The sequence below is a fragment of the Diceros bicornis genome, chromosome 5 (genome assembly GCF_020826845.1).
Source record: "Diceros bicornis minor isolate mBicDic1 chromosome 5, mDicBic1.mat.cur, whole genome shotgun sequence".
Lineage (NCBI taxonomy): Eukaryota > Metazoa > Chordata > Mammalia > Perissodactyla > Rhinocerotidae > Diceros > Diceros bicornis.
The window spans coordinates 96,563,070-96,580,356 of record NC_080744.1 but is presented as its reverse complement, the minus strand read 5'-3'; the positions used below and the strand labels follow the sequence as shown (position 1 = coordinate 96,580,356).

Below are 17,287 nucleotides of genomic sequence, written 5' to 3'. Positions count from 1 at the left end.
AACCCAGCCTTCCTCATTACTCCTGAGGCCTGTCTATAAATGACTGCAAGAAACCAACCCCACTGTAACAACAGGAACACCCCCACTCCCACTTTGGGACTGAGAACCTCTTGGTTCATTCCACTGCATTCAGCACCGAGGCTGAGGCTGGGCACAGCCCTGGGACACCGAGTCAAGACACAGCCCTACTATGCTGCTGCAGATGGGCAGGGTTTCAATGACTGGGGTCCCGTCAGGAATTACACAATAGGCGAGATTACTCACACGGCAGATCAGCTATATCCCTGGGCCTGCCTCTTTGCGGTCACGTGACTGCTCATTATTATCCTCCCCAAACATGGAGAAGGAACAGCAGTAATCTATCACCTTGACATGTCACTTCCCCACACCGGCACCTCTGGCAGGGCCCAGCAGGACGGCAGAAAGAGCTCCAGTACTTGCTGGGTGAGGCATCTTTTCTCTACTAAATGCAGCAATTGCTGATAAAGTGCAGAGTCTAAGAATACTTTTTAGAGCACATCTGGCAGTTTGAATGATGTTATTTACAAATGTTATAAATCCATGTGCTAGCTTTTCCTATGTTATCAAAGTTTTCAGATAAACCAGTACGAATATCACTCTCTCAAATTAATTCAGATATCAGTATCTGTTAAACTCAGACAGTGAATTATCTATCCACACTTTCGCCAAAGTCTGGGTCAATCAGACTTGACCAGCTATGTCAGGGCTTTAAAGATTAAAGATAAATGTCTACAACTAGTATCAAGAAGGACTTAGTTTATTGAAAAAAAAACATTAAAAGCATTTCAAAAACAAAGTGTGGTCTGATAACTTTGTGTGTTTTAAAAAAGAATCCTTCTTCTAAGTGGCTTTAAAAATTATTCATGTTAACATCAAAAATTACAAAATCTATTTTTGACTGAATTGCATTTGTTTTTTTGTTTTTTGTTTTTTTTAATTTTTTGTTTATTGCAGTAACATTGGTTTATAACATTGTAAAAGTTTCAGGTGTACATCACTGTATTTGTTCCTTATATGGGGATCTCTGAATGAGGCAATTGAGGAGATTTCAGAAAAATATTTACAATAAAGGCAATAATCTCATGCACATTAGCTAATATCCCTTCCGTAAGGCTAAAAGGAAATAACCAAGAAAACTCCAGAAATTTACCTTTTTTTAAGAGAAAAAGGATTAGATCATAACTTTCATTAACATTTATTTAAATGAGTGATACAAATTATGAAGGAGTTGTAAAAACACAAAGTGTAAAGACTGACAATCGAACATTACATTGTTTTGCTAGAAAATAAAACATTAAATGGATCAGCTATAGCAGCAACTTAGTTTAAAGAACTAAAAGGGAGCTGGTCTCTCAAGTATGTGTTCTCTCCAAATGATATTAAAGGCTGTGATTCAATGATTCGATATGAAATATGTGTAAGTGGAGGATGTAATCAGAGGTGTGACACTGTGAAGACAAGCAGAGGCGTGCCTGCTCAGTGTAGAGGACACTGCCCACTGTGGGGTCTGCGCATGGTGCCTGCCCCCAGCACTGAACAGGCCGCCCGTACCACGGCCCACATCTTACCATCGGGGGTTATACATGGGATAGTAATAAGTCACCACTGCAACATTTATGATAACTTCTTGCCTTGTACCAGAATCAATTAAAACAACACTTTGGAAACATGTTCTCTAACGCCCTCTTTAAAATATTTATATGGATCAACTTTATTGAAAGTGAATGCACAGAGATAATGCAGCATAAAGAAATTTTCCCAGTATCAAGCCCTGGGTGATACTTGTTAATTTATTATAAAGAAAAGACTCCGCCAGTAGTAGTAGCTACTTATTTTTGCTGAGGGTTCTCTGCTTTTCTGCGTGCTCCACAATCTTTTCCTCCACATACAGCCCCTTCCGCTTCCGCACCGCATTCATGTACTTCCGGGCCTGGTTCTCAGAGTCAGCCTTCTCCCCAAAGTGCAGGTATTCCTCCTCAGTGGTTGGCACCCAGAAGGGGTCGCTGGGAAGGACCTTGTAAAAAGAGGTGACAGAATGTGCTAGATTAGGCAAATATCCTTTCATTTCAAACCCCAATTCAGACAGTCTTAGACAAAGAAAAAAAGTTAAGCAATGAACAGTCAAGCTTGCTATAAATGGTAAACAAATATGAAGAACCATGGGAGGCGAGAACAAATGGAAGCAGAGTCAACAAAACTTATATATATTATTCTTTGCTCATAGAGCCATTACATAACACTAAGGAAGAAAGAAAACTATTAATTTTGAATAATTTAATAAACAGGCTCTCCCTTTCACTAGGATATATCTGGGAGTTGGTGTCTTTTCTTAGTTTTGCCCTTGTCCACAGCAGAGATCAACACATGTAAGCACACTCTTGATGACTCTGGGCTTTTGCTCCAAATTTCAATGGAGTGCCCTGGGGAGCTAGACCTGGTGGACCAAAGGTTCCTCCCAGGCCAGAGGCAGACACGAGCACCCTCCTTCCCTCTTTTCTCTGGGCCCACGCCCACTTACTATTATGGCAAGGAAGACGAGCCCAGGGGACGCCACGCTGAGGATAGTTTCTCTCTGAGGCTACTCCTTGAGGGGACAGGAAAGAAGCCGAGAAAGGGTTAGCCTGGATGCCAGACTGGGCAGAGTGGCTCGGCTCCCCTGCAGCCAAGTCATGATGACTAACGAGGCAGCGAACTTGGACATGGACTCTCCTCAGGTCCAGATACAAGGGACTGACTTCCAGAACAGGACAGACAATGTGCATATGCTGAACACTCCCCGCTTCTGCTACGGGAGGAACACTCGATGGGTTCCTTCACGCAGAGAGAGCTCCACAAGCCTAATACTCCTGCCTCTCTTCGCCTCCTCACCCACGGTTCCCCGTGAGAATCAGACTGGTATGTGTGAGAGGAGAAAACAGAGTTGGGGAGCCTGGCCTCTTCTTTTTCCTCTTCTACTGGAAGCAAGCTGTCCGCAGGAAGTCTATAATCTGTCCTGTTCCTCCACGCTGTTTCCAGAAGCCGACTGACCCTGCAGCAGGAGCCCTGCCAGGCCTGCCTGTCTAACTCTGGAGGCAGTACTGGGAGTCCAGTATTGCCTACAGATAAAGACCACACTCTCTAAGATTAAGCTTTATCAGTAATAAATGTAAGAGTCTGACCTTTATATGCCTTACTCTTTTTGTAGTTGTTTCTTATTTCTCAATTAGAGGGAAAGGGGTAGTATTTATTGGGTGGCCTCAAATCCCCACACTTTCGATTTAAAACATAGAAATTAAAGAAAAATATAGTTTAAAATAGTCACTCTTCAACACAAGAAAGGGGAATTTCTGTGGACCAGGAAGGGAGAGGTTTTTGGAGGGAGAGAGGGGAGGCCACAGTAGTAAAGGGGGGCAAAGGCCCCATCCATATTCCACAAGGGGCCAAGACAGATGTGAGCCAGGAGGCCAGGCTCTTAGTGCCCACTTAAGATGGGCCCAAAGCCACACACTCCAGGCATGTGGGGTCCAGAACCACCTGCTCTTCTCGGGGGCAGGAATAACCGTGTCCGCCCAGGGCTGTGGCTAGAAGTGAGTCGCAGACCATGAATTAGAAGCAGTCGCCCTCTGGAGACCGGACTTGGCCTGTGCTGAGTTCGCTGTCCTGTGCATCCTTACTTGAAGGTCTGAATGGAACAGAAAGGCTGAGTAAGGGAACTTCACCTGCTTGACTGCATAAACTGGGACACTGGTCCTCTCCTGCCTTCAGACTGAAACTACACCATCGGCTCAGGCCTCTGGACTTGGACTGGAACCACACCATTGGCTCTGCTGGGTCTCTAGCTTGCCAGAAGTCCACCTTGGGACTTCTCAGCCTCAATACCCTCGTGAGTCACTCCTTACAGTACATCTCTTTATATAGCTCCTATTGGTTCTGCTTCTCTGGAGAACACTAATACAGAGTTTTACTTTGGAGTGAGGGAAATGTTTTGGAACCAGATAGAGGTAGTGGATGCATAATATTGTGAATATACTAAATGCAACAAAATTGTTTACTTTAAAACGGTAAATTTTATATTATGTGAATTTCACCTCAATAAATTATTTTTTAAAAAAGAGACTTACAGTAATTTTCCAGAATAGAGCAGAGAGATAGAGATTAAAAAAAATATGAAAGAAAAGTTAAGAGCCATAAAATATGTGTAGGTTATGTCTAACAGGAGTTCTAGAGTCAGAGAACAGAGAACAGGAGGACACGAGTCTTCAGACTGAAATCCCTCAGAGTCCTGAGGAAGATGGTAAAACAATCCGGCCTCCGTGACAGCGGGGAGGGCGGCATACCTGTGAGCACCTGTGCCCCGAGGCCCAACTCTGACCCACCCGACACTACGGACCAGGAGGTGAGGGCTAGGATGACTGTGCCACCTGCCCCCGAACAGAGGCTGGAAACAAAGCAGCTGCCTGTGTCCCGGCGCCGAGGCAGACACAGAGAGAATCAGACACACGCCGGTCGCCTCCAGAAGAACCCGCACCAGACCCGTGGCTTCGCACCAGCAACAACAGACGCCAGAACACAACAGCGCTTCCAGTGCCGGGGAACCTCAGGGTGAACCTAAAATTCTGCACCTAGTTAAACTATTATCGATAAACAAAAAAAAAAGCCTTTTTCAGACAGACTCTAAACATGTACTACGTCTCACAGATTCTCCACAAAAGAACTAAACAAATACCCTTTAGCAAAAAGATAACAATCCCTGAAGAAGGAAGAAGTAAAATTCTCAGTCTTTGTAAGAAACCAAGCATACAAGCTGCTTTAGGAACCGGTTACTCTGCTTTGCTGATGGGACGGGGTGAGAGTGGTGGTGCCTGCTCCTTATGCAACAAAACAGGCAAAGAAAATGCAAGGATTGGGAAGAGCCAGAGAAGTCTGCGTGTAAGCTCAGATCCAGAGAGGGTTCCACACGTCACCAAATCCAGAGTGGGCACCAGGCCAGAGCGAACGCTGCACAGGGATTACCAGTGCTGGCTCTGGACCAGCCAGGTGTCCTAGTGCAGCACCAGCTCCCAAACGCTTAACTGTGTGATCTTAGGCAAGTCAGTTCAAACCATCTTGTGCTTCAGTCTCTCATTTGTAAGGATGCAATATCAAAGTCCCAATCTCATATGACTGCATGAGGATTCAATGAGATCACTGATTTAGGTAGCGCCATGCCTGGGATGTAGCAAAGCACCTAACCACCCTCTCCATCACACCGCTAGGTCAGGAATCAGGACCAGCATCACAAGGGCAAGCACACCGGAATGGAAGCGGAAAGGGGAAGCCCAAAAGTGGGCAGTGTCTCCGTGTGCTTTCATGAAACCATCAGGCTGGAGCGACCGGAGAAACAGACTGACCCAAAGAGCTGCTGTGCATTCTGGGCCGGCAGATGAAGCCCTCTGCTTCCACAGTCACCTATGGGCCCCTGTCCTGCCCTCCCTCCCATGCCACAATCACACAGGTGCGTAAGAGCACGGACCAGTGCCCTCAGAGTGAAGGAGGATGAGGCTGGATGTGAGGACCCAAGTGCCATCAGGGTATATGTCTACAGAGTGATCAGCAAAGTCCCCAAGGGTGCCATCAACAAGGTACTGGCAGGTTGCTGGGGCCCTCCAAATCCAAATGGTGTGACGTATACTGCACTGGGGGCTCCTCTGCAGTATTATATAGCAAAATGCTCATGTCCAGAGGAGGAGAATACCAGAAACCGCACTTAGAAATGAGCCAGCAGAAAGCAGGGGAGTTGGGAGGGAGCAAAAAGCCCATAAAGTAAGGGTTCCCACATCTGGGATCTGTGGTCTTTGAGGAGGAAGGACACCCCGGCCCATCACGCCAGGTACATATATACAGGCACTTCTCGTCTGAATGTAAAGAACAGCTCACTGATCACCTGGCCCTGTCACTACTAGCTGTGCAGCCTTGAGCAAGTCACGTAAGCTTCCTGAGCCTCTACCCTCTACCGAAGTGGCAAACTGACCGAGGCCCTCTTAATTCAAGGACCGTCCTCAGAGCTTTCACACATCACCTCATTTCCTCTGCAGCTAGGTCCAGGTCTGGGAGGTCAACTTGCCCAATGAACTCCAGCTGGTAAGTGGTGCCGATTCACCTGTCAAGTGAGGCCTGCCTATGGACTCTCTGCCGGGCTCTTCAGCTCTCTTCTCTTCCCACCACGAACCTTTGCTTCAAGAAGATACAAATGACTATTTTTCTTTGCAGGCAGGCACCCTTAGTGTATGCCTGATGAATGTATATTGATTGAATGAATTGCTGCATACCTGCCTTGACTATTATAAAACATGGGTAATTTCTCCTCTTCTTCACTGAACACCTGTACAAGCAGACGGAGAGACCATAAGCCTCTCAGAAAAATCTGACAAGGTACCAGAGTAGTTAAGTTGTACTGCTGATCTCGAAGTCTCCACACACTGGTGAGTGCATGTGGGGGTCCTGAGGGGCTGACAGAAGCCTGGGGGCAGGACAAGGCAGTGGTGGGTGGGGATTTTGTGGCTGGAGACAACTGGTTGGTATGAGAGATTCCTGAAATTGGCTGGTGCCACCACACTGGCCCTAGTGGCCAGACAGGACTGGACCAGACGAAGACCAGTGAGGACATAAGGGGACTGTGTGGAGCTGAGGCCCATTTTTCTCTCCCCATCATGCGGTCACAGAAGGCCTGTCCTTCTTAGAGAGGGGAAGGGAAACAAAGTCAGGAAAACAGAACATTGCCCGGGGGGCTCATCCACCAGACTACCCTGTCAGAGACTGTGATGTCACTAGTTTCAAGCTGGTTACTGGTGCCCTCCCCTAACTAGCTGGACGATAAACCCATCACAGAATATAAAGAAGCTACATGTTCTTAGCAGGTCTGAGTCGTGGCGAATAAATTTTTAATCCAGTTAAAAAAGTGACAAATGTTATAGAGAGAAATAAATGAGGTGCCAGTTGAGAGACACCAGACTCAGACTGGCCAATTTAAGACCAGGGTTCCTGTTTCAAAAATATGAGATCCAGACGTTTCAGAAAGGGTCCAACTTTGTCTGAGCCTCTGGCATATACGTCTGGCATATACGTTTGCTCAGTGTGTTTCCCAAGATGCCAGGACTTTCTGCACTCACTTCCGTCTGCCCAGGGGACTCCTCTGCAGACTCGCTCCAGCCAGCCCTCCCTGTGGGCTCCGCTGCCCATGCTTCCTCTGTGTAAGCTGGGCAGATGCAGTGTCCACCCTCACCTCCTGCCCCTCACCACTCCTGCCTCTGGGCGGACCATCTTGAAGCCTCTTCCTCAAAATGCCTAACCAAGTCTCAGAGCAGGGGAGTTGGAGCAACACCTGACCGGTTAGGCTCGTCTGGACTTTCCTTAGGGCGGCAGCAACAAGGCGACCCCTAAGGGTGTCCAGGTCGTGCTCTACAGAAAGGCCCCTCGAGGCCAGCAGCTTGGAGGAAAAGGTGCTCCTCCAGGATTCACCTGCTGACAGTGAGGATGGTTTCTGCCACCCCGCAGCCTGAAAGGGATGCCATTTTCTAATTCACAGGAAGGCACCCAACTGCTAGTTGTTGGCCAAAGAAGTCTAGAAGGAAAAAGCTTTGGGAGCTTCATTTCGATTTTTTGCCCAGTTTTCACTATGATTCTGGCTGGCAGGGGGGAAACACCACATCCCAAATAACCTTCCTCAGGACTATTGTAACCACTTCTTCCTCACCCTGTACGAACTTTGGCCCACCCCGCAGGGGCATCTCAACGCTAAATGGCGAGTCTTGGTTACGCTGACATACATGTAGAACAGCACTAGTTGGTAATATTTTTCTTTCTGTGCCTGTTATTAGCTCCTTTTCTTCCTTTTTCATAGAAGGGTAAAACACAGAAAGAGAAATTATGAGATTGCTGACTTCAAAGGTTTCCTCATGGAAAATGCCTGTAATTTTATTTTCTCTATTTTTTGAAGCACTTTCTCTCAAAAGCTCTTGATTGTAAATTATATGGTGTGGTACAATACAAATGAAAAAAAGTGCCTTGGAGTGAGAAGCCAGATCTCAACAACTGTGTTATTTCTAAACCTAACTACGGGGGAAGAACCGAGAGCCAAAAAATTTCAGATCAGTGACATTTAATTATAACATAGTTCTCAAGACTTTCCAAACATTTGTAGCTTTGGGGACTAGGACCATGACGGGCGGCAAGGAGATGACAGGAAGACGACACACAACTGGAGCAAACTGTTCTTGACTACACTTTCCTCTCGAGGTATTCATGAAGAGACTGAGTTTAATAACAAGTGGTCACTAAGCCAGAAACTAATCGTTTTAAAAACTAGTAAGTACGTAAGATTAATTTTCAGCTTTTTTTTTTTTTAAATTTTGAGAGAGAAAAGAGACTGAAAAACCATGATTTTCATGGTAACAAAAACTGCCTATTTGGTAAAAACTTGCTGTTTTTATACTAGTTGTTTCCAAATATCCATCCTCCCCTTTTTCTTTGGTGATAGGTGTTTGAGGTGGGCATACAGGCCCCCTAGGTCCTGGGGAGGTAGGCATACTTTTTCTATAAAGAGCCAGATAGTAAATATCTTAGTCTGCAGGCCATATGGTCTCCGTCGCAACTACTCAGCTCTGCTTAGAAAATATGTGAATGAATGAGTATGGCTATATTCCAGTACGTTTTATTCATCAAAACAGGAAATGGGCCACAGTTTGCTGACTCCTGATCTAGTTCAAGACTACATTTCCCAGCCTCCTTGTTAGGTGGGGCCTTCTTAGATGTGGTTCTGGGCATGGGATGAGGTGGAGTGACTTGCGTGACACTCGGTTCATGTCCTTAAAGGGAAGGAGGATGCCCTGCTCTTCCCAGTCCCTGTCCTTAGTGGCTGGAATGCAGATGTGATGGTGGGAGGGGAACAGCCACTTTGGACTATCAGTGGAAGCCAAGTGTTAAGAAAGGCAGCAAACCAGAAGGAGCCTGGGCTCCTACCACAGTGAGCCACACACCAGCCCTGGACTGCCTCCATAGACTCAAGAGAGACTCTTCTGACTTACAGAGCAGTCTTACATGTTTCCTAACCAATATATTTGTCAATTAGGAAATGACTAGAACTTTATTTTACAGATTTTTTTTAATGTGCTTTATAAAATCACTTTCAAGAGTAAGAATGACTGTAAAATGATGAGGTATTTTTAACAACAGAATATATGAATTTGAATATATAATTCTTCCAATAATGATGCCATTATAACAGCTTTAAATACCTGTTTTGGATGCGTATTTACAGACAATCCCAGGGATTACTTAACTTACACTCTTTGTTCTGATCAAACATACTATAACCCAGTTTTTGCACCAATGTTGATCAAGGCCATCTTCACGAGACGGCGACTTGTCGTCTCTAAGACATTCAGAAGCACTGAGTTGTAAGTTCTGAAGGCAGTTTTCAGCAATGGCAGCACCAGTGAAGAAAGTGTTTTGCCTCTCGAGGTCATTACTTTGAAGTGGAATAAATCTCTCTTCAGTTCTAAATATCATTTAGCCGCACTGCCCTGTAATCACGTCTGGTCACTAAAACCCATGGCAGAGGAGTGTAATGAGGTTTTCCATTAGGAACATCAGTTAACATATTTACAGCACAGACACTGTTCTTACTCTGCAGAAGTTGCCTTTGTAAATCCATTCCTTCTATTTCTTACTGGTTTGTGTTCTTATGTACAAGTTGAGTGCCAAAAAAAACAAAACTACAAAGCCACAAGTTTGGATAAGTGGGAAATTACTATCCATAAGCTTGGGTATTAACAAATGACTTAAATGTTGTGGTGCTATTGTTTTCTACATAATGAAATACAGCAATGATACCAATCAGATACAAGCCAATAAAACCATCAAAACATCGATTAGTTTCTGGACAAAGATACAAAACGCAAGAAAAATTTCATAGCAAATCACTGTTAAAATGTAGCTTGTACTGACAAAAAAAGATAACCTGAACTGGAACAACATTAACTTTGGTTCTATCAAGCATTAAAAATGTGACTTTTGGGCCAGCCCCATGACTTAGCAGTTAAGTGCGCGCGCTCCACTACTGGTGGCCTGGGTTCGGATCCCGGGCGCGCACCGACGCACCGCTGCTCCGGCCATGCTGAGGCCGCGTCCCACATACGGCAACTAGAAGGATGTGCAACTATGACGTACAACTATCTACTGGGGCTTTGGGGAAAAAAAAGGAGGAGGACTGGCAATAGATGTTAGCTCAGAGCCGGTCTTCCTCAGCAAAAAGAGGAGGATTAGGACGGATGTTAGCTCAGGGCTGATCTTCCTCACAAAACAAAACAAAACAAAACAAAACAAAACAAACAAACAAAAAAGCATGTGACATTTTTTTAAGGACGAGTAGACACAATTGAGTGTTTTGGACTAACAACTCCACTCGTATCAATTTAGATATGAAGTTGCCCATTAAAATTAAGTTTGCCCTGCCCAAAGTAAATTTTTCTGAACTGTCATCTTTACTTTGCCAATTCACTTGACTAAAAATTCATTTTAAAAAGAAAGTTCTCCCTCAATTATTCCCATTCTCCTTTATTATCTAAATTTAAACTATTCATTTAGAGTGTTCTAGAGAAAGGGACCCATCTGCCTAAAGAAAGTGATAGAAATAAGAGCAGCTTAGCATTGAACCTAAACCATGAGTTTGGTTTAAACAGAATTTAGGGAAAAACCCTGGACTATCTGCGTGAAGCTGAGCACAATGCTGCACTGCTGAGAACAGGCCAAAATGAATGTGGCATCGACTCTGAGAATGACACCAAGGAAACCATCCTCACGCTAGGGAGGGCCCACCAGCGTCAGGCACCAGGCTAGATATTCCACATACTTTACTTCAAGGGCGAAACAAACTCAGGGAGGTGCCACAGTTTGTCCACATAAGTGGCAGAATTAATATTTCAAACCAGGACTCCCCAACACCAAAGTCAATGCTCCTTCCATCAAACTACAAACCTCATGGTAAAAGTGAATAACATGAAGTTATTTAGATTCCCTGTAAACAGTGACGACAAAAACTGCTCTTTTTTTTTTTTTAATTATGTATTTATTTATTTTTCTCCCCAAAGCCCCAGTAGATAGTTGTATGTCATAGCTGCACATCCTTCTAGTTGCTGTATGTGGGACGTGGCCTCAGCATGGCCAGAGAAGCGGTGTGTCAGAGCGCACTCGGGATCTGAACCCGGGCCGCCAGCAGCAGAGTGCGCGCACTTAACCGCTAAGCCATGGGGCTGGCCCAAAAACTGCTCTCTTAAAACAAGCTTTCTACTCACATTCGATAATTTAACAATCCTACTCCTGATCTTAGGCATTGCCTGGAAACATAACAGACTGTCTTCTGCACAGGTTTTCCTTCACCTGCCTTTTCTCACGTGGCCCCTCCAACTGAGAGGGGCCAACTCCTCCTCTCTAGCTGGCTACCTTTCCTTTAAGGCTCTGTTCAGCCCCTCTTCTTCTTATGTTTCCCCCAAAATTAAAAAACTGTGTGTTCACAACCTTTTCTTCTCTCTTCAGCCATGTGGATCTGTTCAGTTTTCATTTTTGATTACCAGAAGGTTTGCCTTTTCACTACCTTTACCTACACTGACAAGGAAAGGTTCTGATGAGCCATTTCATTCCACAACACTTGAAAGCCATAGAAACCTTGAATCTCCGTAGCAAGGACTGAAGAACATGTACAACATAATAATTGAAAGCTGTCCCCTGCAAGAAGCATAACTGTTCCCCTCTAAGTACTAGAAATGCTTTTTCCCCCAAAAGAAAAGTTCCTTAAAGTTTCACTTTCAAAATGTGTTATTTTCTTTTAAAAATCTAAAATATACCTTTAGAGTGGAAAAAGAGGATTAAACATTCTGCGTCTTAAATCTCACATCAAATGAAGAGAAAGAATGAATATGTGTATGTGTATATTATCAACCACATCTAATCTAAGGATCGTTTAATCTGGATGGAAAGAAAAGCCCTCTGCTCTCTCCTGTCCATGTGACAGACTGGAGATGCAGGCAGGCCAGGCAGCCTGGGAAGCTCCGTTTGCTGCTCTTGGCGGCATCTAGAGGAAGCACATCCATAGATGGAAGGAAGGAATGGGGATTTGGGTTTTTACCTCCCAGTGGCTGAATACCAGTTGCGGGCTGGCCAGGCCACTCGTCCTCTTCCTGATTTCATCGGCAAAGCCAAAGCTTTCAGCAACAGGCAGCACAGCCTTGATGATGAACATGTCCGTCCCTTCTTTCATTTCTTCCTGAAGCACTCGACCTTCTCTCTTTGACAAGACAGCATAGACCCGACCTGCAAAGCCATATAGCTTTTAAATTCATTGACCGCTTATATGTGTTGAGCCACACAAAGATGTGATTACTTACATACCCTGTAACAATCCACTAATGAGTAATTTTGTTACCAATAATTGTAGTTTACAAAAGCATGGAAACTTTTTTTTTGTTTGTTTATTTAAAAAGTAAAGCATGGGGCTGGCCTGGTGGCATAGCAGTTAAGTTCACGTGCTCCGCTTCGGCGGCCCAGGGTTCACAGGTTCGGATCCCAGGCGTGGACCTACACACCGCTTACCAAAGCCACGCTGTGGCAGCGTCCCACATAAACTAGAGGAAGATGGGCATGGATATTAGCCCTGGGCCAATCTTCCTCAGCAAAAAAAAAGAGGAGGACTGGCAACAGATGTTAGCTCAGGACTAATCATCCTCAAAAAAAAAAAAGTAAAGCATGACAATTATAGAAAAATTAGAGATAAAAGATAACAAAAAGTGAAATCACCTCAAATAGCATCACCCAAAGGCAATCCCCTCAACACAGCATGAGGAACAGGAGACTTTTTCTTTTTTTTGGGTGAGGAAGATCAGCCCTGAGCTAACATTCATTGCCAATCTTCCTCTTTTTTTTTGTGAGGACGATTAGCCCTGACCTAACATCTGTCACCAATCCTCCTCTTTTTGCTGAGGAAGACTGGCCCTGTGGTAACATCTGTGCCCATCTTCCTCCACTTTATATGGGACGCCGCCACAGCATGGCTTGACAAGAGGTGCATCGGTGCGCACCCGGGCTCTGAACCCTGGGCCGCCACGGTGGAGTGCCCGCACTTAACCGCTACGCCACTGGGCCAGCCCTGCTAATCCTCCTCTTTTTGCTGAACAAGATTGCCCCTGAGCTAGTATCTGTGCCCATCTTGCTCTATTTTGTGTATGTGATGCTACCACAGCACGGCTTGATGAGCAGTGCATAGGTCTGCGCCCGGGATCCGAATCTGTGAACCCTGGTCCCCCGAACTTGAGTGGAGCGCACACACTTAACCACTACGCCACTGGGCTGGCCCCAAACAGGAGACTTTTAAAAGGACATTTTGATATGATTTTACCTATGAGCTGTCTTTGGGTATGAAATCCAATGAGATGAGTGTCACCAGGCTTTGTAAATATTAAAATATTTTAATAATTCTGATATATTATTATTGTGATGATGATAATTAAGATGATGACATAGGCTATTTGGGCCTAGTAAGCAAGCAATTGGCACAATGACATTTTTATACTAAAAATCAAAACCACACATATTTAAATGCTTGCTTATATTTTTTTAAACTGATAATATTTAAGTGCCGTAAGTATAAGAGTTTTATTCCCCTGAAAACTGATATTGGGATCTTTAATGTCTGATAACAATTTCTATTGCCACATCACAAGAATTCTAGCAAATTCTCTTGGCTAACACTTTTACTTCGTCTTTAGGCACAATTCTGCCTTACACTCAGGAGGGAGATGTCCCTCCTCTGACTGGCTTCTGTATGAGTCCCTCTGGGTACTCAGAGTATCCTTTCAACTAGTAAGCAGAACAGACTGCAAAGAACAGAGATGAACTGAAAACCACAGACAATTGTGAGGAACTTGCTATAGCTAGCAGATACTCTCATTAAAGCCACTTCTTTCACCTACCACTTAGAAAAAATAGTTTTAATCAGATAAGTGATCTATGAATATATTATCCTTAAAAACTGACAATATTGCAGTTAAGCAGAGTGTACATCTCCTCACTGAGTCCACCACATTGAGCCCTGGCCTCTGTTCCTAAGTAACTGGGTGATCATCTGATGTGTCTGCACCCACCTTTATTTACTCGTTTATTTTTTGGACTAGGAACTTAGGACACACAGCAAAACTATGAGACTCCCAGCCTTCTCTCTCTGACCAGATTTCCCCCTGGTGGTGGTGATGAGGAAGGATAAAGGGAAACAAAGGGCAGGAAGCACATTGTGTCACAAGGTCTTAGGAATAAAAAAAACCCTAAAAATTCTAATGGGCCTTCCTCATCTCTAGGTTTAGCTTAAAAACAAACAAATCGAAAATTCTATTAGTGATGCGAGGCACCACCTTTCCTCTTCTCTGCCCCCCCAGCTAGCTGCCACACTTTCTCCTTCCTTTCTTCCCCACAATGCCCATGTAGGTAGCTTCTCATTTCTTCACCACGTGCTCTTTCTTCAACACTCAGGCTCTATCGGTTGCCCTGGGATCTATTAAAACTGCTTCCTTGAAATTCCACACTAATTTTCACATTGTAAACGTTTTTTTCTCAATGCTCATTCTCCATGCCTTCTCCAGTTTCTGAAGCTGCCGATCAACACCTCCTCTGACAACTCTCTCCAATCCTAGGAATGACCCTCCTTAGACCCCTGGCCCTGTGACCATCACGCTACTATTTACTTCAATAACTATTAAAGGTATGACTTCTTAGAGTAGTCTTCTTAGAGTAGTCTTTGAGGCTCCATACTCCTCTCTGAACAAACTCTTCCCTCAGAGAGCCAATTCATTTATCATTTATGTGGTTTAAACTACTAATTTTACGCCTGCGGCTCCTGAGACTCTATTCTAAGCCAGGCCTCTCACTTGACCTCCAATCCCACACTTACAATGACTGCCAGGGCATTTCCACTGTGCAGCCTGACTTCCTTTTAAATTCAACACATCTAAGATAAAATATATTCCCTATTGCAAAAGGCAACTCCACTCTCCCAATTCTACACTGTCATTTCCCCGGTCATTCATTCTGTTCAACCACAGAACAGTGGGTTAGAAGGGAACTAAGGGGTCAACAGTTCTGCCATAGTAGTCATTTAAATTCTGCTACATACTTCGAAAACTCACTTCCTCCCAGGGTAGCCCATTCCATTTTTAGAATGCCCTAACTGGTAGATAATTCTTGAGCCCCAAATCTGCTCCCCTGAAGTTTCTAACCATTAGTCCTAGTTTTTGTCATATGAGACTAGTTTAATCCCTCTTCCATACGTCAGCCTTTAAGTTACTTGAAGACAGCTATCCAGCCTTCTTTGTTCCAGTCTAAACACCTCCAATCTTTCTATGACATGACCTTTCTTTCCTATTCCATCCTGACAACTTTCCTTTTTGAACTACTACGATTTATTAACATCCCTCTTGCAATGAGGTACCCAGAACTGAAAACAATAATGTAGGTATAGTCTGAAAAGCTCTGAGAAGAGCAGAACAATTATTATCTTTATTAGTGATCTCCTTCAGGCTATATATTATTTGCTTGAGATTCATACGAGGGAAAAAAAACTTACTATAATAGCTAACGTGTGAACTAGTAATCTTTATTTACTCTGCTACCTCATTCTAAGAAAAGTTTTAAGGTGGTTTATGGAAGTAAATACCAAACAATGGGGTGGGGAGGGAGGAAGAATAAGTAGATTGGGGCACACAGGCCCTGACAGGGTGGTCCATGGGTACAAGCCGCCTGACTGCTGCTGCTGCACAGGCCAGCAGCTGGCCCTTCCTTCACGGGTCATGCCAGCAGGCTTGGATCAATAATTGTAACTGAAACTGAATATAATTAATCATGTAACTTTAAGCCATTCAAGTTTAATTCCACTAAAATTAAATCCTAAAACTAGGGCACAGTGATGGATCACTGAACAAAGGAAAACAGCTATAATACAACCTTCCAAATGCACTTGGCCTTCACGACAGGTGCGTCCAATGCTTGGATGCATTCAGAGACCCTGCCACCGTCTCCTTGAGAAATTAATGTGCCACATCAACGAGGATTTCTGATCACGTGGCCGCTGACTGTAAACACTTTGGTAGCCCTTTAACCAGGTGTCTGTTCCATCACACCTCAGTCATTTGTTCAGTCACGCAAAGAAAGACAGCCGTGTGCCTTACTGTGTGCAAGGCACCAGGGAAGAGGCATCCATCAGGAAAGAAATGTTAATTGATTGACACAGTTTTGTCAGGGATCAACTTTTTTGTGTGTGTGTGAGGAAGATCAGCCCTGAGCTAATATCCATGCCAATCCTCCTCTTTTTTTGCTGAGGAAGACTGGCCCTGGGCTAACATCTTCCTTATCTTCCTCCACTTTATATGGGACGCCGCCACAGCACAGCCTGACAAGCAGTGCGTTGGTGCATGCCTAACCGCTACGCCACAGGGCCGGCCCCAGGGATTGACTTTTAATGACTACACTATGAACGTCTCAGGCTGGACTCAAGGCCCTGTGTGATCTGGCAGTAAACCACTGCCTCAGCTCCTGTAACTGCCAGACCCTGGAGTACACAGAGCACAGACTCCACGCTCTGAGCCAAGGTAAAGCTCTCATTGCCCACAGCACACAACTGAGGTTTTTCCACTCTGAGCTCAGCTTCCTCACCCTAGAATACTCTGGCCCAACTCTACAGTCAAACCTCCTGCATCATTCAAAGCCCATTTTAAAAAACAACTTGCTCCACCAAGTCTTCTATGATATCCCAAGACCAAAATAATCTCGTCACCATTTGGTCTTCATTGAACCTAATCTGTTATTTCACGGCATTATAGATTCTTGTATATTTTCCTCTTCCATAATAGGCAGTAAGATTGGTCTATAGATTCTACAATCTTTAGAGCTAGAAGTTTGGCAATCAAAGGTATGTTGTGTTTTTCAGAATTTAGGAAGAAGCAGCTGTTCACAGCACTGTTTTCTCTAATAGTAAATAAACAGGAAACAATGTGAATTCCAATTTGGGGATGATGGGAGGTAAATTATAGCATATCAAATTGACAGGATCTTATACAGAGCTCAAAGTGAAAATTAAGAATACTAAGTAGCCAAATGGAAGCATGCTTATAAAATAAACAATAAACGTAAAAAGGAAAATATTAAACTGCTTTTACCATAACGTTATAGCTATACAAAATGTCCTAGTATGGACAAAGACTGTAAAAGAAAG

At 44.2% G+C, this 17,287-nt stretch overlaps 1 protein-coding gene across 4 annotated transcripts in view; it reads right to left on the bottom strand.

The window, feature by feature from the left end:
* Nucleotides 1-1,204: 1,204 nt before the first annotated feature.
* Nucleotides 1,205-17,287, bottom strand: part of EFL1 (elongation factor like GTPase 1) — a 130,227-nt gene continuing 114,144 nt past the window's right edge. For all 4 annotated transcript variants that reach the window (XM_058542569.1, XM_058542568.1, XM_058542570.1 and 1 more), the window contains 2 exons: nucleotides 12,161-12,345; nucleotides 1,205-2,035 (listed from right to left, as the gene is read on the bottom strand). In XM_058542569.1, the coding sequence (XP_058398552.1) occupies nucleotides 1,847-2,035; nucleotides 12,161-12,345 (374 nt within the window). In that variant the 3' untranslated portion in view covers nucleotides 1,205-1,846. The remainder of the gene's footprint in view (nucleotides 2,036-12,160; nucleotides 12,346-17,287) is intronic.